This window comes from Engraulis encrasicolus, chromosome 5 (genome assembly GCF_034702125.1).
Source record: "Engraulis encrasicolus isolate BLACKSEA-1 chromosome 5, IST_EnEncr_1.0, whole genome shotgun sequence".
In the NCBI taxonomy this organism is placed as follows: Eukaryota; Metazoa; Chordata; class Actinopteri; order Clupeiformes; family Engraulidae; genus Engraulis; species Engraulis encrasicolus.
In genome coordinates this window covers 23,487,085-23,514,256 of record NC_085861.1, presented here as the reverse complement: position 1 = coordinate 23,514,256, position 27,172 = coordinate 23,487,085, and the positions used below count along the sequence as shown (strand labels likewise).

Below are 27,172 nucleotides of genomic sequence, written 5' to 3'. Positions count from 1 at the left end.
AGGAGGACTGAGCTGAAAACTGCAGCAGTCACCTTGCACAGTTCTAGCAGCTCTGAAGCGCGTGCGTGTCAAATCATCCTGCACATTAATAAATGAAAAAGTTTGCACAAGACTATAAAATAGATGCGTTGTCACAGACACTGGAATAGCACGTTCCGGAAGGCATTTAAGTCACAAGTTTATAAATGTAGGCCTATCCGGCAGCCTACTTACATTGGGTTGCTACAGCTACACCTACAGGCACAGACCTGTATACAGGTCTGTGCCTACAGGCCCCCTTTTATTTTGAAAAGTGGCGGGCGGCCATCTTCAAATTTTCGCAGATGTCGTCGTCGGCTTCACACACCCGGTTGTTTAGCTTGGGCTGGCACTGGCAGATATGGTACCGTAGACACTTCACTGTTAAAACGACTCACGGTTAACACAAACGTTTAAAGACTTCTCTGATTTACCAACCATGGAAAACGCGCTAAAGGTCATTAAAGTGGAGGACGACTGTGACAACAGTCTGTTCAATGATGGCGAGGGAGTTGTGTTTTCTTTGCATGCTTTGGATTGCAAAGTTGAGACCGACTCAAAAGGTTGGTCATCACCATTTGCTGTCTGTAATGGGGCATTGTCGACAACAGAAGCAAAGGTCTTTAAAGAAGAGAACTGTGAATCGTCACTTTCCTCGTTGCCCATCAAATGCGAAAGTGAAGAGACGACACTGAAGGCAATCAGGAGGACAGAAGACTACCTGGAAGAAAGTGGTGGTGATGGTCCTCTGAAAAGTAAGCTCCAACTAGATTTTTTGGTATCGTATGCATGCATTCATCAAACAGTGATCGGAGGTGGAAAGATTCCTGAAAATGATAATGCAATTTTTAAAAAACCAAGTGGGTCACTTCACTTTCACATGTTAGGGTTATAGGGTCCGACCGTCACAGATTTTAAAGGGTGACGTCAGGTAATTCGACACATCAGGTAAAATCAAAGATTTTCTTAGTGTCGTTGGTACAAATTGTTTTGGGGTTCGAGCCCCTCTGGAAATGACAACCAATGGCTACACAGGATGGCAACCTGTTGAGATAACAGATCATGACAAGGGGATTTTATTGGGTTTTGGTTAAGTTTACTACATGGTGGGTCACAGAGCCATCTAATATCAGAGTTACGCCACTCCCATAGACCTCTATGGACCAATCTTTCCACAGCAATGGCGGCTCTCATGGAGCCTCACGGAGCGTTAACATGGAAATCCCCATTGACTTTAGTTCTATTAGAAGTTACTTAGTTCCAGGAGGTGGCAGTAGAACACAGAAAATGTGGTGAAGGTAATGTAATTTGTTTGTACTTAATCCATACCTGTCAACTTTGAGCTCCCAAAATCCGGGAAAATTCCCATATTTTAAGCCAAAATCCGGGAAAATTTCTAAAGGCCAAATTTTGACAGTCAACGGGATGACAGAGACAGATCGGACGGTGCGTTCTACTCTGCTTTTCACAACAGCGCGCATGCAAAGACAGATTCTGTCTAAAATCCCTCAGCACACGTTTTACAGCGTGGAGAAACAATACAATGAAAACAAAACAATGAAATGAGCGCAATGAGTTCTTCTTCTCGTTGTTTTGTCGCACAAGTTGTCTGTTCGTGCAAAGCTTGGTGCTGGTACAGGTTGTGATTAAGTTAATCGCATGATTCGCTGTTACGAGGCTGTTTTGTGCGTTGCATGAACTGACGGTTTCTGAGGAAAAGAGTGGGCGCACAAGCGCTATGGAGCTCGAAGTTGACAGCTCATATTTTCAAGGAACTTCAATTCTTGGTATCTGGCATACCATCTTCTGGCAGGTAGCTTGCAAGACCCTCTGTCTATCTCTTCAAGAGGGGGTGTGGCTCGTCGGACAGGGCCGTGGGTAGCCTATAAATAGCCTACTGGACCAACGGTGTTTTTTGATAATGTGAAAAATCCGGGATATTTCCGGGGAAAAAATCAAATCGGGAAGAAATCGGGAAATGAGTCAAAAATAGGGATTTTCCCGGGAAATTAGGGATGGTTGACAGGTATGNCTTAATCTTTGTTTGGTATGTGATGGTTCTGTGTTAGTTTCCAACGAACAGAAGTTTACTGTTAAGAAACATTTTAATCCACACGAATCACATCACCAACCAACTTCCTGGTCCCCGGTTTGCGCAACTCTGTTATTAGATGGCTCTGGTGGGTCAGGGTGGGATTATGCCTAAGCTTACTTCTTCCAATGAAGACTGCACCAGAAAGTTGCATGGAATTTAGCATGCCATGACACCAAATTTAGCCAAATTATTATAAGTAGGCATATCATCATAACTAAGATACACCAGTAGACATGTACACTGGTGGTTGACGTTTAAGGCCGTAACACACTTAAAGGAGGAAACATATTCCAATTCCTGAACAAATGGGTGGAAATTTTGAAAAAAAAAGAGTAAAAATGGGGATGTCAGTGTCTGTGGAATTTCGCCCAATTTTTGCCATTTTTGGGAAAATGTGTCCTGCGGTGTAAGCTGCAACAAAATGATTAATATTCTGCACAAACATATCCCCAATGCTCTTTCTGATATTGTTCCTTCCATAAGAGCAGTCACACCATGGGACACCATAAATGAACCTAAGCATTGAATGACAAACATTGCAATATGTAGACATATTAAGAGGCTAATAGTCATCTTAAACTTCCACACCACTCTCCAATAACTGAGGTATAACTGGTTAGGACATTTACATTTGTTTTCAAGAGGAAAAATATCAATTTTGTAGGTTCTAATGTTGCGTAAAAACAGGGCGTCATGTCAACCACCCACACATAAAGGCGAAGTATGTGTTCTGTCTTAATGTCATTTAAAAAAAACTGTTTATGTTTGTTTCTTCAAATTTTAGTTTTAAACCACCAAACTTTAACAATGAAATACATTCTTCTCAGAAGTGAGACAAGATGAGTAGGCCCTACCCTTCTAAGCGTTGTGCAACCTCCCGGTCAGTCAGAAGCACTGTTGGTGCCCAACACGGGTCACCTACCCGATGTGGGCTCTTTGCACACTGCACATGCACATTATGGCTTTCACATTTTAAATGTTTATTTTCCAGCACTCCATTGTCCAGACAGAACATTAACACAAAGGGAAATGTTAAGTTACCTTATTTATTTTAGACCTTACTTTATATCAATGTTTTACATCAAATGTAGTATGTCGCTGTAAATAATGTAATATTGTGCTCTGAATTGTGAATTGGTGGGGTCATCCCGATGTTCCCCGGGTCCTATGTTCCCCGCAACCAGGGAGGGAACGTCTGGACCCTTTTTTCAAAAAAGGGTTCTATGTTCCCCGCTGCTTCCAAGTAGGCTGCTGCCGCATAGCAAAGTGCAGGTTGTTGTTGCACCTCTGACAGGTTAGGTTTAGGGATAGTTTTGGTCAGGGCACAAATAACTCAGAAACATTTGCATTACGGACAGGTTAGGTTTAGGGATGGTTTTGGGAAGGGCACAATTTGAAAACTTGGAAACATACAATGTGGGGAACTTGGGACCCTTTTCTCAAAAAAAGGGTTCTATGTTCCCCGTTTGGTCAGGGCACAAATAACTCAGAAACATTGCATTACGGACAGGTTAGGTTTAGGGATGGTTTTGGGAAGGACACAATTTGAAAACTTGGAAACATACAATGTGGGGAACTTAGGACCCTTTTTTCAAAAAAGGGTTCTATGTTCTCCGCTGCTTCCAAGTAGACTGCTGCCGCATGGCAAAGCGCAGGATGTTGTTGCACCTCTGACAGGTTAGGTTTAGAGATGGTTTTGGGAAGGGCACAATTTGAAAACTCGGAAACATACAATGCGGGGAACATAAAACCCTTTTTTTAGAAAAAGGGTCCCAAGTTCCCCGGTCCCATACAAAGACAGGGGAATATAGGACCCAGGGAACAAAGGTACGCTCCCGAATTGGTTAGCTGACCAGTTGGTGACCTTATTTAGCGTTTCTGTGATGGTTCTATATTTCATATAAAACGGAGAGTTTAAATCACAAATTGCCTCCTGTGGACGGCTGCAAAATAAACACTTAAAATGTGAAAGTATAGTAAAACAATCAGTTCTGTTTAACGCTGTCCCAGAAAACACACGTCATGGTAGGCCACATATCAGACAAATCCTCTTCCTGGTACGTCATACTGTGCATGCAGTGTGCAAAGAGCCCACATGGGGTAGGTGGCCCATGTTGGGCCCCGACATGCGCTTTCACTCCTGTTAGCATTTGTAGCTACTCGGCATGGCCAACGATAGGGGCGGGCAATATGGAAAAAAATGTCATCACGTTTTTTTTACGTAAAATCGTGCTTCCGATTGTTTTATCACAATCGGAAAAACAGGCATTTTATATACATTACTATTTGCAATTAGGAATTAACTAAATGTAAACACACTGACACCCTCATAAGGTGTGCTATTGAAATACAATAATGTAAAGAATAAAAGTGAAGACAAGTAAGTAGACATCACTCTGATACTGATAGTAAACATCCACACTGCAAAATTATCTATAAGATTTCTCCACTTTGGCAGATTCGAGACGATCTTTTACTCCATTTCACGGTTCGCGATTTAATATCGTCATATCACCTACCCCTAGCCAACGGTAAGTTTTGGGGCTGTAGTTACATGTGACGAAAGTTTTTCCTGTTTACATGACCATTGACATGAAACAATGTTTGGTTACGCAAATTCAAACGTGGCTTTTTCTATGCTGTGGGAAGTGTGTCCTTCTGCGCGCTTTGACAGCGCATTGATACCTTCACTTATGGCCGCATTCATTCCATATTAACAAAAGGTATAGCACAACCACATCGGTGTGTTTATCAAACAAAACATAGTTATAATAAAGTAATGTTGCTATCCCTCGGGTAATCAGAATTTGTTGAGAACTACATGATCTCACATCTCACGTGAGCTATAAGGACTGCTTCCTGCTGTAAAGTCTAGTCACATTAAGCATTAACTTCAGCTCGATGGTAAGTTTTGAAAGTACAAAACCAAGGCAATTGGACTCATTGCAGTTATGGCATTTTTTAAGTATAAAAAATAACATGCATCAGGACCAGTGAAATCTCCCTCATGTCGTGTAGTCTGCCAGTTTTCCCGGTTTAGCATGTTGATAGCAACATCGTATTTATGTTGGCGTTTGACAGTTAATGATTAACTGTTAACCGGTTAACATACTCCATAGAATACGGGGGTTCAATAATCACGTGTTTTCACTCACACCTTTTGAATGAATGCCTTTCAGAGATAATTTGTTCTCGGAGGGTCTTAACCTGCATCTATGCTACTGTTTGAAACCATCAGCCTACTCTTTCCTGTGTCTTATTTTCCAGTGGGAAAATTGTGATGCTCAACTTTTATTCACTCTAAAAAAGAGGCCGATTTGAATTTCAAAATAGGCAACTTAGCCAGTCTGACTCTGGCATGGCATTTTGTGCAGTATCACAGAAAGGATAACTGGGCCCGGGGCGGCTAACCATCCAACACCTTGATCCAAGACAGATACTGTAACTTAATGCTTTTAGACCACATGGTGAAAATCATTTCCGCCAGATTTTTTCCTGACCATTGCAGTGCACACACAGCAATTTTATCATTGGGTTTGCGAGGAGCGACACCTTTCAAATTATGCCCCCTTTTCACCACCCTGCTGTTCTTTTCTTTACCTGTAGGTGAAGCTGAGCCCCTTTGCACAGAGCAGACCTCGCTATCTGCAGCCGTCAAAGCTGAACCGTTCAAGGTACAGTGGTACTTCATTCAGGGTTTCCCTTTTCCTATACATGGGTTTTTCGTAGAGGTGCACCGAAATGAAACTTTGTGGCCGAAACCGAAACCGAAAAATAATTAATCACTTGGCCGAATACCGAAACAGAAACTGAATATTACAATTCAGTTAAAAGTTAGATTTTTCACTATTTTTAAATATTGCTTAAATGTACGGCTTACAATAAATGTTTAGACATGTTTTTGAAAGAAAATAAATGTGTATTTGAAGTCTTCAAATTAGAGGTGCTCCGATTGCTCGGCAGCCGATCATGATCGGCCGATAATCGGTCCCCCCAGGAAATCGCGATGTTGCGATCGCGTCGTTTTTCGCAACTTTCAAAAAGGATAATACAATAAAAAAAATACAATAAAAAAGTAACCTAGCAATCAGTCCCAGCACTTTACTATGCATGTACAAAGTTGTCGGTGAGGGGGGGAAAACTAATAAATACGAATGTAGGAAACGCCATGTTCTCATTGCGCGTCTGCTCGCATGGTCACAGGAGGGAAAATGTATGACTAGTCTGGCATAACCAATAGTACTACATTTTTAATATATAATTAACACTTCATGACAGTCATCTACATTACGCCAAGTATAGGGCTCCTACAACAAGATGTTTTCTTTTTCTAAAGCGGTCCACCTGCTGGACCACTTTGGTGTTTGACTTGTGCGCATACAGAAGGCAACATTTTCCCTCCGAATTGAGATGCGCAAATGCCTTGTCCACAACAAAGCAGTAATTTCCATCCTTCATTGTGAATGCTGCGTGCGTGCCTGGCCGATATAGTAATCTCTTTCGCGCAAATTGGGCTATGGCTGGATACGAGCACTTGGTGGAAAACTACTTTCTGTCTCTCCCTCTTCCGCCCGCCTACTTATAGTAATTATGTATCCACTTTTTAAGTCAGGAATGGATATCGACATGATACGAAGTTTGTATGCTTACAATTTGAAACGGTGATGATGACATTTGAAACAGAGTCAAATGGCCATAAACAGCATTGTAATGAAGGGTGTCGTAATGGCAGCATGAAAGAGATGGAACTTTTCACGACGACAATCTGGCTAAAAACTCAGCCTGGCCGCTTCCCTGCTTTGCTTAAGGACCAAAATTACAATATAAAAATGGAAATAATATAAAAACACCAGAGGACTGGAATGTGGCAGTGTCCTTTACTTTCAAGTGTGGGGAAACACATTAAAAATCGCAACAAAAATCGCACCTTTCACTTCATGCCGCAACAAAATCGCAACAACACAGTAAGAAGCTCCGCAACTTTTATCGCGATTTTCTGGAAATCCTCGTGCACCATCTGGCAATTCCGACCGCGATTTTTTGAGAAAATGCCCGCGATTTCCTGGTGGGACTGCATAATGGCCAAAAATAGCCTGATCGGTGATCGGAAAAACATCAATGAGTCTGTGCAGGGAATTCTACAATCTATGACAGTGTTACAGAGAAAGAGCTTTCCTCGCAGACACGCTGTGTTGTGCGTGTTGCCTGTTCTTTCAAGTGAAGTTTTGTGTATGTAGAATCTCAAGTGTTTCAGTCACAATGTAATTTGCGATAGACTACTTCTCGCCAGTTAGCCATTTTACGTTATAACCTGTGTAGTTGCCTCGGTCAGCACGTGACGGGTTCACGTTGTCCGCACAAGCATGCCAACGTTATTGTTTTCAAAGTTGTAATTGACAGTCAGTCGATTAGTTTGATAGTCGCTGAAACGCCAAACGGCGACAGGTGAGGGTAGAGGGAGAGAGCACTGGCTGTGTTCCAATACTCGTACTGTCCGCCCTTTCCGCACTGTATTTGGGTACGCAGGGTGTTCCATTTCTAATCGCGACGGTAAAGTGTACTGTAAATTACCCAGATAACGCCCCCAAAACGGTCATTTTTCGAAGTGTGGTGTTACTCTACACTTTTCGCACTCAACGGCCGCCATGTTTGTGACGTAGTTGAGTGTCAGATCTGTCAAACGGTTGAATCTCCGTGATAACAGCATAGTTTTGATTCCAAAGACAATTGCCATGTGTATTAGAGGCAGGGATAACTTTAAAAAGTGTCAGCATAACGAACAGTGCCTTCTGTGCTGAATTGCATATTGGCGGTTGGTAAACTCGGATGACACGCGACCAACCGTCATTTCCGTTCAGTGTATCAGACAGAACGGGAATCGGAATGTACTCGCCTCGTGAATTGCGGAGGGTGGAAAGGGTACTTCACTGCACTCAAACAAGGTACACAGTACAGAGGGTGAATAATGGAACACAGACTCAGTCTCAGAACGGTCGCGGAGCACTGCAGCTGTGGACAGTGAGTGACAGAGAAGGGAGGGGCTCTCCTCACGAGGCTGCTCATTTAAAGCGACAGGGTTTTTTTTTGTGCAAATTAAGATTGATTGGTTTATGGCCAGAAATGGTATTCAATAAGGATAAGTAATAGGCTATTAAAAAAAATAGGAAATAATTTCTGTGATCGGCAATGATCGGTGATCGGCAGATAAAGATTTTTGGTGATCGTGTCGGTGATCGGGCCAGAAAATGGTGATCGGAGCACCTCTTCTTCAAATGTTAGAGTAGAACTGAAATTAGTGTAATTAACCCCTTAGCGCAGCACTATGGCTCTCTGTAATGTCACAGTAATGTTGTTATGATGTAGTTAATCAAGTTCAGCAAGTGAATAGGGTTGCCGGCGACCCCTGCTGCAGTAAGAGGCTACTGGCCATTTTCAATTCATTTTCTATTCGGCCTCCGATTCGGCCATTCAGTTGGCTTTCGGCCGAAAACCGAAAGTGTCACACACACACACACACACACACACACAATACAAGGAGTAAACTAGATGTGTCTGTTGTTTTGTAGCTACACAGAATCGACAACAATGAAAATTAAACATTAAATCTTTATGTTACGTGCATTTTTGATCGCCCTGCCAGCCACCGAGGTAGTTAGGAAGAAAGAAGTGGCTCATTTGACGAGGATAGGTCGCACGAAGCGGAATGTTTCCTCGGTAACACTGTTCAACTGCCCAAATATAACTTCAGCATCGTAACTTGCAAGCGCATGTGTTGTCTTTGGTTCGTGTTAAATGAAACGACAAAAGCACGGTCAAATTATTTAATGAAGAGCTCATCATCCGTAGCCCGACGAAAGTTAGAACAAGGAAGTAGCTTGTTCTCGACTCGAGGACAGAGCAGGCTGATCGAGAGGACCAATCAGAGACCTATTTTCTCTCCTTCCCGCCCTTCACTCTGATGCCGTCTGCATCATTCACTGCGTTGAGTCACAATTTTGGGGAGGTGCCCAGAGTACATGCGTGATGGGGGGGGGGTGCTCACTCCGATTACTGCACGGCTCACTCCGATTACTGCACGGCTCACTGCATCACAACGCAGGGAAGTTGGTCTCCAGGCATAAATCACCCTATAAACACAGGCAATACACCTGATGCCCTCCTTTTCAAACATCAAAACTGATCCTAGTCAAATCTCATGCACATACATTTTCTTTTAGCCGGATGCTTCAAAACGTGAAGTTTGAAGAAGAAAGAGAACCACACACAGATGAGCTCCCTTTTAATCCACTTTTATTTTCCTGAGGTCTTGGGCCACCACGGCCGTTCCTCAGGCTGATATCAAAACTGACCTGCTGCAGGTACAGTACTGTACAGTACAATATTTTAATTTAAGCAGTAAGCCACGAGAGGACTTGAGTTATGCTTGATTGATAACTGGCAAGGGGAGTGGGGCACGATGCGAAGCGGAGTGCCGTAAACGTCCCCTTACCCATTATCAATAGAGCATAAACCACGGACTCCAGTGGCTTATTGCTTATCGAACACTGTTACACTTAATCGCTGACCAAATTTCTTTAGAAACGCTTTAATAACAATTAATTTGATCCTCGACGTTTAATTGACAAGTTGAGGAAGTGATTGTGGTTACCCCGGCAACTTTACTCGCCGTGCTTGCGTTCATCACGCTGCCAGACACACACTTCACTACAAAAACTCAGCAAGGGGCGATAAACACTTCAGGAATCAAATGTCTTTACAATCACACTGATACCCCAACCACAGATGGTGCAAAGATGTGCTCTTCTTGCAGACTCCCTACCCTAACTGCAACATATTCTCATTACCGACGTAGATGCGCTGGGTGTAATTTAGACGTAGGCCTGTCACGATAACACATTTTGGCAGACGATAAATTGGCCAAGAAATGATTGCGATAATCGATAATATTGTCTCTCTCGCCATGTTTTAACAATTTAATGTGCAATAAAAACACTGCTATGCAAGGCGCAGCATCCTTCTTGAAACATTGAATTTAACATTTGGGCCAGCACCCTCAGAGGTTTAAATAATTAAGATGGACGCCTGCTCCAAGAAGAAATGTGTCTAACAAAAACGATAGGAAAATGCGACTACACCCCTTCACATTTTAAAAGCATCACGGCGGGGGATATATATATATGTTTTTAATTACATCCTCATGGAGCACAATAGGCTCTAAATAGGCTTTTTGGTATTCATTATTAGGGTAAGTTATGTAGTCTTACTTTCTGTTATCTATCTTTCTCAAGCACACTGAATGGCTTGTAGGCTATAGGTCCATGGTGTGATGTAAAATAACCTACTATTGGTGGGCTATCGTTATTTCACAAATTATTACTTAGACAGCTTATTTCAACAAAATGCACGTTGTTACTAGCTAATTGTCAGTCAAATCCCAAATCAGCTCTGTTAAAGATATTTAAACATCAGCAAAAAGCAAAAAAGCGAACAGACGCACAAGTTCCAGGTGCAGGCAGCGCACACTCTCCCTCCCTCCCTCTCTTTCTCCCCCTCCCTCCCCGATACCCTCGACTGGAACAAGTTGCAATTCTGCGCACTTTAAACTCCTTTATGAACGTCCATATATTAATTCTTATGAGTAAACTACAGTAGCCATGTTTAGATCGCCTACTAAAGCATTTTCCCCTGTAGCGCACTCAACCGTTAAAATTCTCGTGGTGTGACTGATTAAAACCCACAAATCCGATCTTCACGATTTGCTTGTGGACTGCCTACTCATATTGTTAGGTCTGAATAAACAACAAATATAGCGAAAATCACAAAAAGAACAGACAACGAACGCCGGGGTTGGAGGCGCATTGAACTAATAGGAGAAACTCGGTGAGGTTTAAAATAACAGCCTCAGAGCAAGTTTGGCGCGACAGTACCACAAACACGTCTTCATCATGGATATTGGGTTGCTGCGCATGTTTCAAAATGAACACTTGCCTCAGTGTCGGAGCTGTTCATTCCCCTTTCTGAGGAACGTTGCAAATGCTCTGACTGAGACTGGAAGAATATTGCGCTCCTAGAGTCTCAAGCGCAGATTCTTTGCAGAGGCTTGTAAGTGACACGCAGGAACACCAGCATTCTATTTCAAAGACGCAAGTAGCCAGATCAATGCCTTTTTTCAACCAGAACTTGAGAAATTGGGTGACTGTGTGTGTGTGTGTGTGTGAGAGAGAGAGAGAGAGAGAGAGAATCCGCGGTGGTCCCATGCCAAGCTGATGGCTAACATGGAAAATATAAATGACTGTGACAACCATTTGTGGGTTTAGGATGAAGATGGATCAGCCATGGCTCCTGTCCTGAGCTCTGAGACAAATCCAGATCTAGTGTCACGATACCAGCTGAGGAGGTTATCAGTGCGACTGGTAGACTGCTGTACAAGACGAGGTCAAGAAGGCACGAATGACAAGAAAAACAAAGATGGGGTTAAACCTGAAACTGGTAAGTTATCTCACAAACACTCCTCCCCAGTGGCAATTCTCAATTTCCCAAACCCTACAGAAGATCACAACTGACAATCACACAGTATGAGACACACAAAATAGCTGATGAATTGGTGAAAGTTAATGTGTGACCTGTACTGCCTTCACGAAAATGAACCTAGGTAAATCATGGTTTACATGGTTTTTTGCATGGTTCACTATGATATAATATGACAAAAGTGACTTTATTTCAATCATGGTTTGACTATGGTTTAACTGTACCCTTACAATAATTTGCCATGGTTTTACTCTAAAACTAACCATGGCTTTAAACACGGTTTATAGTTATTTATTAAATTACACTTTGCAGGTGCTTTTTTTATCTTAAGCGTGTATTTGTGACAGTCCCTGGAGCAGTTTGGAGTTAGGTGCCTTGCTCATGGGCACTTCAGCCATGGATGGAGGTATAGGGAGAGGTAAGGGTCGGATTTTAGCCTGCAACTCTGTGATCTTCAGTCCAAATCCCTAACCATTGCACCACAGCTGCTCACAAGTTTTCATGCTTTTTTGGGTAACCACGAAACCCACAAATGTGACGAACCATGCTGGGAAAAAAATCACGAAAACCATGAATAGCCATGATCCATGATTAGTTTTCATAGTCAGGAACCACGTTTTTCATGGTTGCCCTCCAATCCAAAATATGGATAAGTCATAGTACAGTATTGTTGTTCACTTGGGGCGGAATTCTCCCGTCTCCACTTAAGTCGGTTTTACGCACGCACTTTTTACGCACCTTGATCCTGCGCGCATTCTCCCCTCTGCAATATTACCACACCCCTCGCGCTTAACTCCGAAAAACAGCGCGTAGCCCAACATGGGCGTGATATATGCTATGGGGGGATGAGTCCTCCCCGACTTCATCAGTTGTGGTTTCAAAGAAACCACGGAGCATGGATTTTCAGATCAACCATGTGAAAACCTCGGCAGTCCATTGAGATCCAAAACTGAACTTTAACTTTGAATTTAGAACCACGTGCCAAAAGTCCTCGTGCGAAAGCATATCAAAATCTAACCTCAGCTCATTTTCACAAGCACAAGGCCAGTAGTCGAGGTGAGATATTGAGATGGAAACGCAATGTGTACCTTTGGCGGGAACTCAGCTGAGCGTTTTGGTGCGCAACAGGTTGATTGAAATAATAAACATGATTAAACGTTTTGTTAAAAATGGAGTTTGGCGTGTTGCCTGGACAATTCCGGAAATCAAAAAGTCATGCTATATCATTCCCACAGTTAAACAAACACATAGTATTTGCTGACTTTTAAAAGTGTTTCTCTGCTTATCTGTACAGCAACGTGACATTAAAATTATTGGAAATATTTGGATCTCAGCTGTCCGTCAGGATATTACACTTAGGCTACATGCATGCCGAAGAATGAACAAGGAAATCGATCGTCATGAAAAAACGGAGAGTTTATATTCTGTCGCAGACATGGGAATTAATTGGACATGGGCATGCAATGCATTGCCAAGCCAGCTGATGGGGTGTAATAGAGACCAGAAGCGAAATGACAAAGACATGCTCTGATATGTAGGCCTACCTTTTTACGTTTAGCTGTAATGACATTCAGGAAATATTTTCTGCCCTTACAAAAACGGATAGGACAACCTGTAGCCTACCTCAGTATGTGGTGGTTTTGTATGTCGGGCATCCGTTCAGAAAGTAATAGGTTACATGCACATATGCACGAGTTCCAATAATTTTTGTTTTTTTTGTTTTTTTTGTTTTTTTAATTTATTTTGTTACAAGGATGGCCCCTTGAGATGTGCCATCTCATTTTCGAGGGGGTCCTACTGACAGTACAGTACAAAAACAAAAAACAAAACAAAACAGTAGACATAGACACACACACTCACTCATTCACTGACTGGCGTTGCTTTCCAAACTACCCCACCACCCAACATGCTACAATAGTATGGTTTACAAGATGCCATTAGTTGTTAAAGAAATCATATGAATGAAAAGAAAAATGAAAAAGAATGAGAAGGAAGAGGGCAAAACAAGACAACAGAAAACCCAAAAAACACAAAAACAAAACAGACCGTAACCAGAAACAAACAAACAAAAACCCGACCCAGCAACTAAGGCCTTTCAGAAACAAGAGCAGGATGTTTCAAAGTAAGTGATTAAAGATGATCTAAAAATATAAAGGGAAGTGATGGACCTAAATGAAGAGGGAAGGCTATTCCAAACTGATGGAGCTTTGAATTTAAATGCTCGGCGACCGATTTCCTTTCTAATTCTGGGTGTCACTAAGAACAGATGGTCAATATTACGTAGGCTATAGTCAGAGCTTAGGGGGGTTAGTAGCTCTTTCAGGTAAGGAAGGGACTGTGTGTGTATACATTTAAAAATGAGAATTGACCAGTGGAGCTTTCTTCTATTCTTGGGTGCAGGCCAGTTCAAGGCTTCATACATTGTACAGTGATGTGTCCTATACGGACATCTAAGTACAAATCTACAAAGACTGTTGTACAGTACATTGAGAGGATGAAGATGAGTTTCAGGAGTATTACCATATACAACATCTGCATAGTCAAGAATTGGAAAAATTAACTGAGTTACAATTCTTTTACGGACCTCCTGTGAAAAGCAGTCAACTGAACGATAAAGAGATTTTAAACAACCAGTTATTTTCTTGGAAATTGCGTTAATATGATGTCTAAAGGAGAGCTGAGAGTCCAGCCAGACACCCAGGTATTTAAACTCCTCCACTCTATCTAGTAGTGTTCCATCAAGAAGAGTAACTGACCAGTTAGTAGATGGCAGAGAGCTGGTTCGAGTACAAAACAGCATGTTATATGATTTTTTCCTTGTTCAGGAGAGGCTTATTTGACAGAAACCACTGTTGCGCTTTGTTGAAGTCAAATTGGAGAGTATGTTGAATATGATATATATTAGCTGAGGAATAGTACAATACAGTGTCGTCAGCATATAAGTGAATTTGACTATCAGAGCACATTTGTGGCAAATCATTGATGAAAATAGAAAACAACAGAGGGCCCAACGATGAACCTTGAGGAACGCCCTTATCAATTAATTTAAATTTAGATTCCCTACCCTGAAAGAAGACGCTTTGAGTTCTGTTATGAAGAAATGAATTGAAAAATAGTAAAGCTGTACGGGACAGGCCAATAGCATGTAACTTATCTAATAAAAGGTAATGGTCAACTAAATCAAATGCCTTAGAGAGGTCAATAAATATAGCACCTGAGGGCATGTTGCTGTCTGCAGCTGACATTACATCATTGGTAAATTTTAAGAGAGCAGTTGTGGTTGAGTAACCGGGTCGGAATCCTGATTGATGCTGAGATAATATGTTGTGGTCCGTAAGATATGTGGACAATTGGTTAAATATGAGCTTTTCAAATATTTTTGTTACACTATTAATTATTGAAATAGGTCTGTAATTGTTCATATCTGAGGTACTGCCGCCCTTGTGAAGAGGAATTACTCTAGCACTTTTCCATGAGGAAGGTATTTCACCTGTTGTTAAAGATAAGTTGAATAGATCAGCTAAAGGGAATGACAGAACATGAGAGGCCAGTTTAAAGAACCTAATATCCAGGCCGTCTGGGCCTGCACTACATCCAGCTCTCATACCATCAATGACCCTCTGGACGTCAAATGGGGAGACTATATTGAAGCAAAAGGAACTGTTACTCCTGCCCTGAGTCAGGCTTGGCCCATAATGGGAGTTACCTGACATAGTTTGTCCTATTGTAGCAAAGTGATGACTGAATGCCTCAGCAATCATTACAGGTTCACTTACCATTTGGCCATTAGAACTAATATGGGTTGTGGAAGATTTTGAGGATTTGTTTGTAAGATAATTATTTTTTTCCATTTTTTTTTAGGATTTTTAAAATCTGTTGCCAGGCTATTCTTAAAGTAACTTGCTTTAGCATTCCTTGTTTCAGTTTTACATCTATTCCTTAGCTCCTTGTAAATGTTCCAGTCTGTAGAATCTCTGGTTTTGCGGAATTTTCCCCAGGCCTTATCTCTTTGTTTAAGTAAACCAATAAGTTCACCTTTGATCCAGGGAAGATTTTGACCTCTGATCTTCTTTGAAATCAATGGTGCATTTTTGTTAATTACTTGCAGGAACTCAGAATAAAAGAAGTGCCAGGCTTCTTCAACAGTTGGAATTAGTTGAAATCTTCCCCAATTCACATTCAAGATGTCTTGAATGAAGTGTTCAGGATTAATTTTATTGATATGCCTAATCTTAATCAGTTTGGGAGGAGGATGTACCAATTTAATTTTCCAGACACAAAATACCATTGAGTGGTCACTAAAGGAGTCAGGTAGCACACCTGATTGAGTTATTCTGCCCGGGTGGGAAACTAGTATCCAGTCCAACAGAGATGAGGAGCTGGGGCCAACTCGAGTGGGTTCTGAAATAATCTGAGATAAATTTATACTATTAAAAAGAGTGCGAACCTTATGGGAGGAGCGGTCTAACCAGTTAGAGTTGAAATCACCAAGTATAATTTTTTCAGTAGAACGGTTAAGGGAATTAATAGTAGACAAAATGCAATCAGTGGTTTCAGCAGGGGCAGATGGTGGTTTATAGATATTGCCAATAATTAAACTTTTATTTTCATGAAAAGTAATGTTAACAAAAAGTCCTTCAAAATACTGGGGACTCTCCTCAGGAAAAGCAAGATCAGCAGTCAAATTTGATGCAACATATGTTAATAGTCCGCCACCTCTAGATCCTCTGTCTTTCCTGAATGATACATAGTCATCAAGTTTAATATCCTTGTCAGAGATACCATTGTTTAGCCAAGTTTCAGATAATGTAATCACATGGGGTTTGTTGTAGGTAAGCCAAGCTCGCAATAAATCAATTTTAGGCATCAAGCTCCTAATATTCAAATGTACAATAAGTAGCCCCTTAGCGAAATTCATTTATCTTCCATGAAGAAAGGTGGGGTAGAGCATCTTAATCATAAATGAGTAGCCTAGCTGATGAAGGCAGAAACAGCTGGATGAGGGAGGCAGAAAGAGAGCAATAATCACCAACACAAACACATTCACACTCACACTCACACACACACACACACACACACACACACACACACACACACAAACACACAAACACAGAACAAAAAAACCCACATAAGGCAATATAAGATTGCATTGGGGAGGGGTGAGGGGTCACATAGTAAAGCTCAGTCTACCTGGCTTGATTTAATATAATATATAATGAGCTTAACAGTCCTACTCCTGGGGCTTAGGCTTTCACATTACTCAAGTGGGATAGAGAACACAACAAAATAGTCATACTGGTCCTACACTTCACCAGATACTTAGTTTATTCATTCCAACTAGGCCTTATAATTTTCCAGTTTCCAAAAAAAAAAAACTATAGTTTATATCTCACAGAAAACGTGAGCCTATCTTGAGTGATTTAACGTCAGAGAAAAGGGAAAAAAGAGAAGTATATAAATAAAAGAAAAGTCTGTCTGCTTGACAGTCTGTTTGAACCAGCGTTCATAATTCCACTTTCATGCAGCGTAACATAAGTCAAACCTGCTCTATTTTTCTTTTCTGAACTTGCTGTATACAGCTGTCAGTGTCCAATAAAGTAATGAAAAATCGTGCCTATATGCTTCGGAAGCAATGCCAACATAGCAGGGACGAGAAAAAAAAAGAAAAGGCGCATAGTCCAATTTTCACGCAGGGATGTCACCAATGTTTTTTTTTTTTTTTATGGCGAAAGAAGAGGAAGGATGGGCCTAGAAAACAACAGAAGACGTGCGCGACCATAGGCGCTATAGGCCTGCGTAGTAGTAACGCAGAACAGCTGATGACATTTCAGGGTCTGTGAATAGGCCTTGTCCATTTCACATCGATGAGCATAAATAATTCCCATGTTGCACAATTTGACCAGCGGCGAGGTGTTGCAGTGTCCCAGTGGAAAAAATTAAATCAATGAAAAAAAAAGAATAATAAGAAAAAAGTCGGCAGGTTTTGCACTTATATCGCCACGGCTGAGAAGTTCATAGGCCTAGCCTACTGACTGCAGGAGAAAATAACAAAAACAAAAAGCAAGATGTTATCCAGCGAACCGTGCGCTGGTCTCTGCGTTAGGGCAGCGAAAGGGCTACCATCATATTGCCATATCAGAGTCAGAAGAGGAATCAAGTGCATTGTAGAATTTCTCAGCATCATCAGGTTTACGGAAGTAGTGGCTCTTACCATTGTGGGTGACTCTTAAAGTGCTGGGGAAAAACAGACCATACTCAATGTCCCGATCTCGAAACTTTTTCTTTACTTCATCAAATTCTCTGCGTTTCTTGACGACCCCTGCAGAGTAGTCCGGGTAGATGTGGACCTTTACTTCTTTTTCTGTTGAGGAGCCATCCCGATTCGTAGCCATTATCTTGAAGACGAGGGGGTCTTTCTTGTCCTTGGCGAGATTCTTAATCTTTGTCTTCTCCCGGAGATTCTGGAACTTTACCAGGATCGGCCTTGGACCTTTGTCGGTGACATTCTCCTGGTTATCCACATTACCGACACGGTGGCAGATTTCAATCCCAGGAGGAAGGGGGAAGTTGACTTTTCCGAAGAGCTGAGGAATCAAGCCACTCATGAAGGCATGGATGTTGTTCCCCTCGGCCTTCTCAGGGATTCCGATGAAGCGCAGGTTGGAGCGTCTGCTTCGATTCTCAGTATCCTCAGTCCATTTTTTCAGGTGCGCGTTTTCCTTCTCCAGCACGCTTATCCGTTTGAGTAGCTCTGCAATGTTGTCTTCGTTTGCGCTGACTCTTTGTTGTACTTCAGTGACTTGATCTCCAAGCATATGGAGAGAGTCATTTATCTTCTTTAGACTTGATCCAAGAGTATCAATTTTTAAGTCCATGTGCGCGACCGTATCGCGCTTGGATTGTTGCACTAGGTCGAAAATACTTTGGAGCGTAATTGCCTCGCTCATTGTGAGGCCGCCAGCGTTTGACTCACAGATAAGTTGGAGTTGGTTTCTTGGACTTAGTCTCTTGATGGTGCTATTTTTCTCACTAAGTAGACTACATTCGCTTCAAAGCCTCCAGGAAATATTTGAGTTCAGAATATAAAGTCCATCATATGGTTAGTTGAAAAGTTAGTAAGCCAGTTGACTAGAGCTGCAACACGCACTCACTCTCCAGCGGCCATCTTGGGGATTCACTTCACAAAAGTGGAGGAATTGCAATAAAAACCCTTTACTTAACGTCGTGGCCACAGGAGACAACATGATGATACTCATACTGATTAATTAATTACCTGCTTTTGTTTGTAAGTTCACCGAATATGAGAACATGCTCTGGGCAGCTGGTCATATTTTGAAGAATGTGTATGTGAAACTGTGAATTAATTTCGATTTGGACTCACGCTGACGGTAAGGAACATCAACAAGGCATACCGTAACATGTTCAAAATGCGAGCCAAGCGAGCATCAAATGCAATATTACATTTTACCTCATAGTGGCGCTTGACCTTACTGCAGCCCTTTGATGCGCGTAAAGGCAAACACGCTTAAGTGGACGGGAGAATACGCTTAGGATTGATTAACATGGGGAACTCCCTGATTTTGGCCTGGCCCCACCCAAAGTGCGCAAGTGATGAAATCGCGCAAGTGATGAAATCGCGAGTAAGCCCCGTTTACTCACTGGCTTGAGTAAGCTCGGAGGCGCCGTTGCGCGCTTTTTTTTACTTAAGCGGGTGGGAGAATTCCGCCCTTGGAGTACTTGGAGTAACCATGACATACTATGGTAAAACCATGGTTACTACAGTAAAACATGGTCGATTAACATAAGGGTGATGTCAGTTATAATTGTTATGTAAGGGCCTCTGTGTTATTGTCATGTTTGGTTGTATTGTTGATGAGCTATATCATCATACCAAAAACATTCTCTAAATGTTCAGCCGTTGCAAAAAGTTTTGTCACCCATCTATCTGTTTGGATAATAACAGCCAATAACCTGACTTTCAATTAATCACTTGGCTTCAGAAGTCGCTTATATGAAAGTTACAACCCTCCCAAATGAAGTTGTATGTACAAAAATACATTTCATGCACCAAAGGAAGATTGACCATTTAATGAACACAGAAAGGATAGATTTTCACAAACGTACTGTATTTTTTTACATAAATGAGAAATGGGTCAAATCTTATGTCATTTCTCAAAATATAATGGTTGAAATGTAGGCGTATAGTTTCTCCATGCGCCAATGTCATACTGTAGTCATTGTTTTGCCGTCTTTCATTTGCCGCCCCCCCAAACGCCACGTGAATCCCCCCCATCTCCCAGCTGCCCCCATGGTTTCCACTGCATGAATACATCACTGTATTGCTGTACAAATAGCGAATATGTTCCCATTAGTCATTGCCCTTCATTGTTTTTTCATTGTGTTGGTTTCCAACTTCACAATGACTCCAAACACACACCTATGGTCAATTCTGATTTAGTGAAGAGGTGAAAGTGATTGCATAATTGACGTCTGACACCTGATCTGGGTATTTGTGTTTTTGAAGTGATTATCTGCTTATTTTTATTACCTCCGCCAAGGAGGTAATGTTTTCGGTCGCGTTGGTTTGTCTGTCTGTGTCTGTTTGTCAGCAGCATAACTCAAAAACTAATCAACAGATTTGGATGAAACTTTGTGGAGTTGTTGATAATGATCCAAGGAAAAAGTGATTAAATTCTGGTGGTGATCCGGATCACAAACTGGAACCAGGACTTTTTGAAAGATTATGTCAGCAGGATAATTCAAAAACTAATCAACTGATTTGGACGAAACTTTCTGAAGTTGTTAGTAATGACCCAAGGAACAAGTGATTGAATTCTGGTGGTGATCCGGACCACGAACCGGAACCAGGATTTTTTAAAAGATTCTTCACCATTGCTGGCGTATATATCTAGACGCCCCTAGTGACCAGAAATTAAATTGCAGGGACTACACAAAAATAAGGCAGAAAGACTTGGATGTAACATAGTCAAATGTTCTATCAAGTAGCTTCCATAGCGGAGGTCTGCACGAAATTTGCATTACGCTGTGGAGTTGGTTTTGTGAGTTCTTTGTTTAACGAATACATGACTGCTTGGACAATGCCATGGCAGGAATACTGAACACTGCGCCTGTGTGTTGTGATGCAATGAGAATGACAGAGACCCAGATTCCGCCGTGGTTATAAAATAACACTGACCATCAAATTACATCATCAAATTAAGAACAAACTCAATTTGTCAATTTATTCAACATCAGAAACTGATGAACTATCTGATATTGCTAAATGGGAAGCTGCTTTTACACAAACAGAAACGAGTGAGATGCTGGCAGTGCGCTGGTTCCACCATGGCAAAGTCTGCATTCTTGACCAGACATTCCTACAACACGCATGCACACTACGTTATTGCAATTTATTAGAATGCATTATGATTGTGCAGCGCAGGTTTGTGCAGTATGCAATATAATGAACGTGACCAAAGATGGGAAACACACAGTGACTGTATCGCAATGGTAGTAGCGTTCAGGATTTTATGTTTTGGCAATTTCAGATGGATATTTTATGGCATTCTGATGTTGGACAAAATGGATGGCTGTGCTAATAATTCTGAACCAGTAGATCTAAGCACACCACTGAGAAGAAAATGATATGCTCATTCATGAATATTGCTCGGAAATACTGCAAATATGTGAAATTCAAAAAAAAGGGTGGACTGTTCCTTAAAGAGGATGACTAATTTTCAACGAAGAATCTTTGAAGTATTATTTTCACTATTATTTTATTCTAAGTATTCATTATGACTGAAAAATAGCATTTTTCTACACGAGAAGGGGATGCTCTCCATCATCCGCCATGTTGAATTTCCAGAAATAGACATTTTTAGCTGCAAAACGTATTATACTTTGATAATAAATGTTGGTTTATTATTTTGTAAATATTCAGAAAAAAAGATTACATTTGGCTATAGGCAGCACAGTTTCAAATAAACAGTATAGTTGCAATACGTTCTGTGACCACCATGCTACACAGTGCACCTTTTAAGTAGGTTCAAAGGCTTACTGGACAATCACACATGTTGTTTTATGATGATCTAATAATTAACATGTAATGATATTTCCTCTTTTTTTAGTTTTGCGTGGTGGGCCAGAAACGGAATCAATTTCGTCTGTAATTCCCAAATCCACGACTGTGCCAGAAATAATGATGCCTGTACTAACAAAGAAGCACTGCCGTTCTCTTTGTGGTGAGCGCTTCAATGCCTGGACAAGTCTGAGAGCACACCATCTCATTCACACTGGAGAGAGGTCCTATGCCTGCCAGCATTGTAGCAAAAGCTTTTCAAGGGCAGGGGATCTCAAACAACACCAACGCGTTCACACAGGAGAGAGGCCCTATGTCTGCCAGTATTGTAGCAAAAGGTTTTCATGGGCAGTGGATCTCAAACGACACCAACGAGTTCACACAGGAGAGAGGCCCTATGCCTGCCAGCATTGTAGCAAAAGCTTTTCAAGGGCAGGGGATCTCAAACGACACCAACGCGTTCACACAGGAGAGAGACCATATGCCTGCCAGCATTGTAGCAAAAGGTTTTCACGTGCAGGGAATCTCCAAGTTCACAAACGCATCCACACTGAAGAGAGGCCCTATGCCTGCCACCAGTGTGGCAAACGTTTTTCACAGGCAGGGGATCTCAAACGACACCAACTCGTTCACACAGGAGAGAGACCATATGCCTGCCAGCATTGTAGCAAAAGGTTTTCACGGGCGGGGCATCTCCAAGTTCACCAACGCATTCACACTGGAGAGAGGCCCTATGCCTGCCAACATTGTAGCAAAAGTTTTTCACGGGCAGGGCATTTCCGAAGACACCAACTCATTCACACAGGAGACGAGCCTTAGGGCCTGTTCTCATATTTCCGACGATTGCATTCAATTAATATTTAATGGGATGCGACAACGTCCTCACAAAGACTGGGGATTGGGGCATGGCGACTTTGACAGATGACGCACGCCAAAAAGTAGAGCTCCATCATCCAATGAATGAATAGGAGGTTTGTTGTGATGAAATGAAATGCAGTATGATATGAATATGATGTGAATTTTGTAATGAAGTCTCACACCCTGTGGAAAAAATAAAACCATACAAAAAAGACAAAAGAGGAGCATTTGATTAGCGCATTTGGGAAGTACCCAATAATTTACAATATGTCCCTGGCCTCGTACAGACACTAAATAACGAGGCTTGGAAGGAAGTGGCGGAGATCGTTTGTGTCCCTGGTGGGTGTCTCTTATCTGTGTCAACTGGACAGTATGATCATACACATCTTGGTGGTTTAGCCACTGGTACTTGCAGATGTAGCATAAGTATGTAAATCAAAATACAATAAATAGAGTGATAAATACAGTAATAAAAATATAGTAAATACAATAGTGGTCAGAATGTAAAACTTGTGTGAGCATAGAATAGGATGGAACGGAATCAAACTTCATGAATAGGCTACTTTTGCATTAGTCTCTGAAAAACAACACAAACTTGCAGTATGCAAACACATTAAAACAGCATCATGGCCATGTTCTCATCAGGTGTATTCATATCCTTTTTAATCAGAGAAAGCCTGTAGGAATAGGTGGAGTTCGCTCGGAGTCAGGGACACCTACAGGTATATGACTGAAAGTAAGAAGAAGAAGGAGAGAAACAGGAGTGGGGCTGGGCCGTCACCACAGACGCGCTGGCGTTTTATGTCCGTGATGGGTAGGGGTGTAACGGTAAACACAAATCATGGTTCGGTACGTACCTCGTTTTTGGGGTCACGGTTCGGTACATTTTCGGTACAATGTATATTAAAGGAAAATACATTCAAACTGGTACTTTGGGTCGGAGATTTCATCAGTGTAAGAAATAGTACTTTTCTCAAAGTCTCACAAAGAACAAGCCTCTACACCTGTTTTTTTCCCTTGCGTTCTCTCTCAGCGTTCTGCATGAGCCACTGCATGTAGTGGCAGCATAATGTAAAAACATGAACAGAGTAGCATGTCACTCTACCTTTCGGTACAGCACTGTTCGGTTCAATACAGCACTGTTCGGTTCGGTACAACAATACAGTGTACCTTTACAGGCATAGTTATGGGGTTCCTGGCCCCCTTCATACAAACCAGGGAGACGACCTTGAATATTCCTCGGAGGTCAGTCCCTGCCCTGATGTCGATACCCTCCACCTCCATCCACTCCATCCTCCACTCCATCCCTCCATCCTCTGCACCCTCCACTCCATCTCTCCATCCTCTGCACCCCCCACTCCATCCCTCCATCCTCTGCACCCTCCACTCCATCCCTCCATTCTCTGCCCCTCCCTCCAGCCACCTTCCCCGGAGTCAACAGCCTTTTCTCCTGAGGCCAGTGACAATGAGGAGGAGACTGAAGAGGATGTGGTCCTCTTCGATGACTCTGGCTGTGGCACCCCTGCCACCCCAGCTCGCCTTGGCACTGCCGCTCCACTTGCCGCCCCTGCTCCACGGGGGCACAAAAGGCAATCGGCAGATTGAAGTCGTTTTCTGCTTATTTTTGACATTATTTTCTGGAGACGACAACACTTGTGTCTTGTAAAAATGTGCCTTTTTCTGCATTCATTGAGTGATTATTCTTTCTTGGGTCCAAGAACTTTATTTTTATACATGAAATTTCATTGAGGAGGGTTGTGGCCTTTATTTTGGAGGAGTGACTTCTGAAGTCAATTGATCAATTGAAAGTCTGAAAGTCTCTAACAACATGGTTAAAGCAACAAAACTCTGGCAAGGGCTGTACATTACACAATTACTCAGTCACGCACATCTTTACTTACTACAACATTCTTTGGAAATTACAAGGGCTTGACAAAACATGTCTTCTAGTTAACCTTTTCCAGTGTAGCTTACACTTGCTAACTTTCTTTCATTACCTCAAAGCTGTTTATCAGCTTGATTTGCACTGGACTGTGGAGGGGGTTTTGTGAGTTCACAAATACATGATTGCTTGGACAATGCCATGACAGGAATACTGAACACTGTCATTCTCATTGCATCACAACACACAGGCGCAGAGACCCAGATTCCACCGTGGTTATAAAATAAGATGGACCATCAAATTAGATCATCAAATTAAAAAAAAAAAACTCCAAGAAGAAACTTCCATTTTGTTCAACATCAGAATCCGATGAACTATCTGATATTGCTACATGAGTGAGAGGCTGGCATTGTGCTGGTTCCACCATGGCAAAGTCTGCATTCTTGACCAGACATTCAAACAGCACGCATGCACACTACGTTATTGTGCAGCACAGGTTTGCAATATAATGAACTTGACCAAAGAACGGAAAACACAGTGGCTGGATCTCAAATGGTGCACTTGTGCACTTCGGGCACTATGTTTCAGTGCGTAACTAATACGGCATACGCACTGAAACATGAACACTAAAGTGCACAAGTGCACCATTTGAGATTCAGCCCGTGACTATATCGCAATGGTAGTAGTGTTCAGGATTTTATGTTTTGGCAATTTCAGACGGATATTTTTTATGGGATTCTGATGTTGAACAAAATGGATGGCTGTGCTAATAATTCTTAACCAATAAATCTAAGCACACCACTGAGAAGAAAATGATATGCACATTCATGAATATTGCTCGGAAATACTGCAAATATGTGAAATTCAAAAAAAGGGTTGACTGTTCCTTTAAGAGGATGAATCATTTTCAACGAAGAAATTTTTAAAGTATTATTTCCACTTTTATTTTATTGTAAGTATTCATTATGACTGAAAAATAGTATTTTATTCACGAAAAGGGGATCCTCTCCAGCATCCTTTGATAATAACTTAATAATACCATACTTTGATAATAAATTAGGGATGCACCGATACCACTTTTTTTGAAAACCGATACAAGTACGAGTACATTAATGTATGTACTTGCCGATACCGAGTACCGATACCGATACCTTTTACCACCAAAATACAATGAAAATAAATGCATGGTCTTGTTTTTTTCCACCTGTGATATTTTTATTGTCCATTTCCATGTAGATTTAAATGTTAATAAACGTATGAGGTGGCAATTTTTTCCATGCTGATTTCAAGTCCACAGAACATGACAAGATTTTGCATTGTTTTGAGTAATAGTAGTACTCATAGCTGGTATCGGCAAGTGCTTGACGAGTACGAGTATGAGTATAATGAGAAGTATCGGTGCATCCCTATAATTATTGTTGGTTTATTATTTAGTAAATATTCATGAAAAAAGATTACAGTTTCAAATGAACAGCATAGTTGCAATACGTTCTTTGGCCACCATGCTATACAGTGCACCTTTAAGTGGGTTCAAAGGCTTACTGGACAATCACACATGTTTTTTTTATGATGATCTAATAATTAACATGTAATGATATTTCCTCTTTTTTTAGTTTTGCGTGGTGGGCCAGAAATGGAATCAATTTCGTCTGTAATTCCCAAATCCACGGCTGTGCCAGAAATAATGATGCCTGTACTAACAAAGAAGCACTGCTGTTCTCTTTGTGGTGAGTGCTTCAATGCCTGGACAAGTCTGAGAGCACACCAGCTCATTCACACTGGAGAGAGGCCCTATGCCTGCCAGCATTGTGGCAGAAGGTTTTCACGGGCAAGGAATTTCCAACGACACCAACGCATTCACACTGGAGAGAGGCCCTATGTCTGCCAGCATTGTAGCAAAAGCTTTTCAAGGTCAGGGGATCTCAAACGACACCAACGCATTCACACAGGAGAGAGACCATATGCCTGCCAGCATTGTAGCAAAAGGTTTTCACGGTCAGGGCATCTCCAAGTTCACCAACACATCCACACAGAAGAGAGGCCCTATGCCTGCCACCAGTGTGGCAAACGTTTTTCACAAGAAGGGCATCTCCAAGTTCACCAACGCATTCACACTGGAGAGAGGCCCTATGCCTGCCAACATTGTAACAAATGTTTCACAGTGGCAGGAAATCTCAAACGACACAACCGCATTCACACTGGAGAGAGACCCTATATCTGCCAGCATTGTAGCAAAAGTTTTTCACAGGCAAGGGATCTCAAACGACACCAACGCATCCACACAGAAGAGAGGCCCTATGTCTGCCATCAGTGTGGCAAACGTTTTTCACAGGTAGGGCATCTCCAAATTCACCAACGCATCCACACTGGAGAGAGGCCCTATGCCTGCCAGCATTGTAGCAAAAGTTTTTCACAGGCAGGGGATCTCAAACGACACCAACACATCCACACAGAAGAAAGGCCCTATGCCTGCCAACATTGTAGCAAAAGTTTTTCACGGGCAGGGCATTTCCGAAGACACCAACGCATTCACACAGGAGACGAGCCTTAGGGCCCATTCTCATATTTCCGACGATTGCATTCAATTAATTTTCAATGGGATGCAACCAATGTTCCCTCTAAATTTTTCGGTGCCTGAGCAAATGCACTATATCACTGAGCAGAGCCAATAACCTCGGTGAGCGGGTCGCCCGGCCCCCCCCTCCCCCCCCAT

The 27,172-nt window shown here is 41.9% G+C and overlaps 1 protein-coding gene across 2 annotated transcripts; it reads left to right on the top strand.

Annotated features, from left to right (window-relative positions):
- Positions 1 to 308: 308 nt before the first annotated feature.
- Positions 309 to 27,137, top strand: LOC134449154 (zinc finger protein 391-like). Of its 2 annotated transcripts, none has more exons than XM_063198959.1 (4): positions 309 to 773; positions 5,720 to 5,787; positions 11,431 to 11,602; positions 26,073 to 27,137. In XM_063198959.1, the coding sequence occupies exons 1-4, from the start codon at positions 458 to 460 to the stop codon at positions 27,008 to 27,010; spliced, it is 1,494 nt and encodes a 497-aa protein (XP_063055029.1). In that variant the 5' UTR covers positions 309 to 457; the 3' UTR covers positions 27,011 to 27,137. The 2 variants fall into 2 exon arrangements, with proteins under 2 accessions (XP_063055029.1, XP_063055030.1); XM_063198960.1 differs by lacking the exon at positions 26,073 to 27,137 and adding an exon at positions 21,769 to 22,798.
- Positions 27,138 to 27,172: the final 35 nt, after the last annotated feature.

What these genes read in the sequence shown, in the direction of transcription:
- LOC134449154 (XM_063198959.1), top strand. Translation starts at nt 458, where the DNA reads ATGGAAAACGCGCTAAAGGTCATTAAAGTGGAGGACGACTGTGACAAC. An exon ending in TGGTGATGGTCCTCTGAAAA is followed by an intron (nt 774 to 5,719) that starts GTAAGCTCCAAC and finishes CTTTACCTGTAG; the next exon opens with GTGAAGCTGAGCCCCTTTGC. An exon ending in TGGGGTTAAACCTGAAACTG is followed by an intron (nt 11,603 to 26,072) that starts GTAAGTTATCTC and finishes CTCTTTTTTTAG; the next exon opens with TTTTGCGTGGTGGGCCAGAA.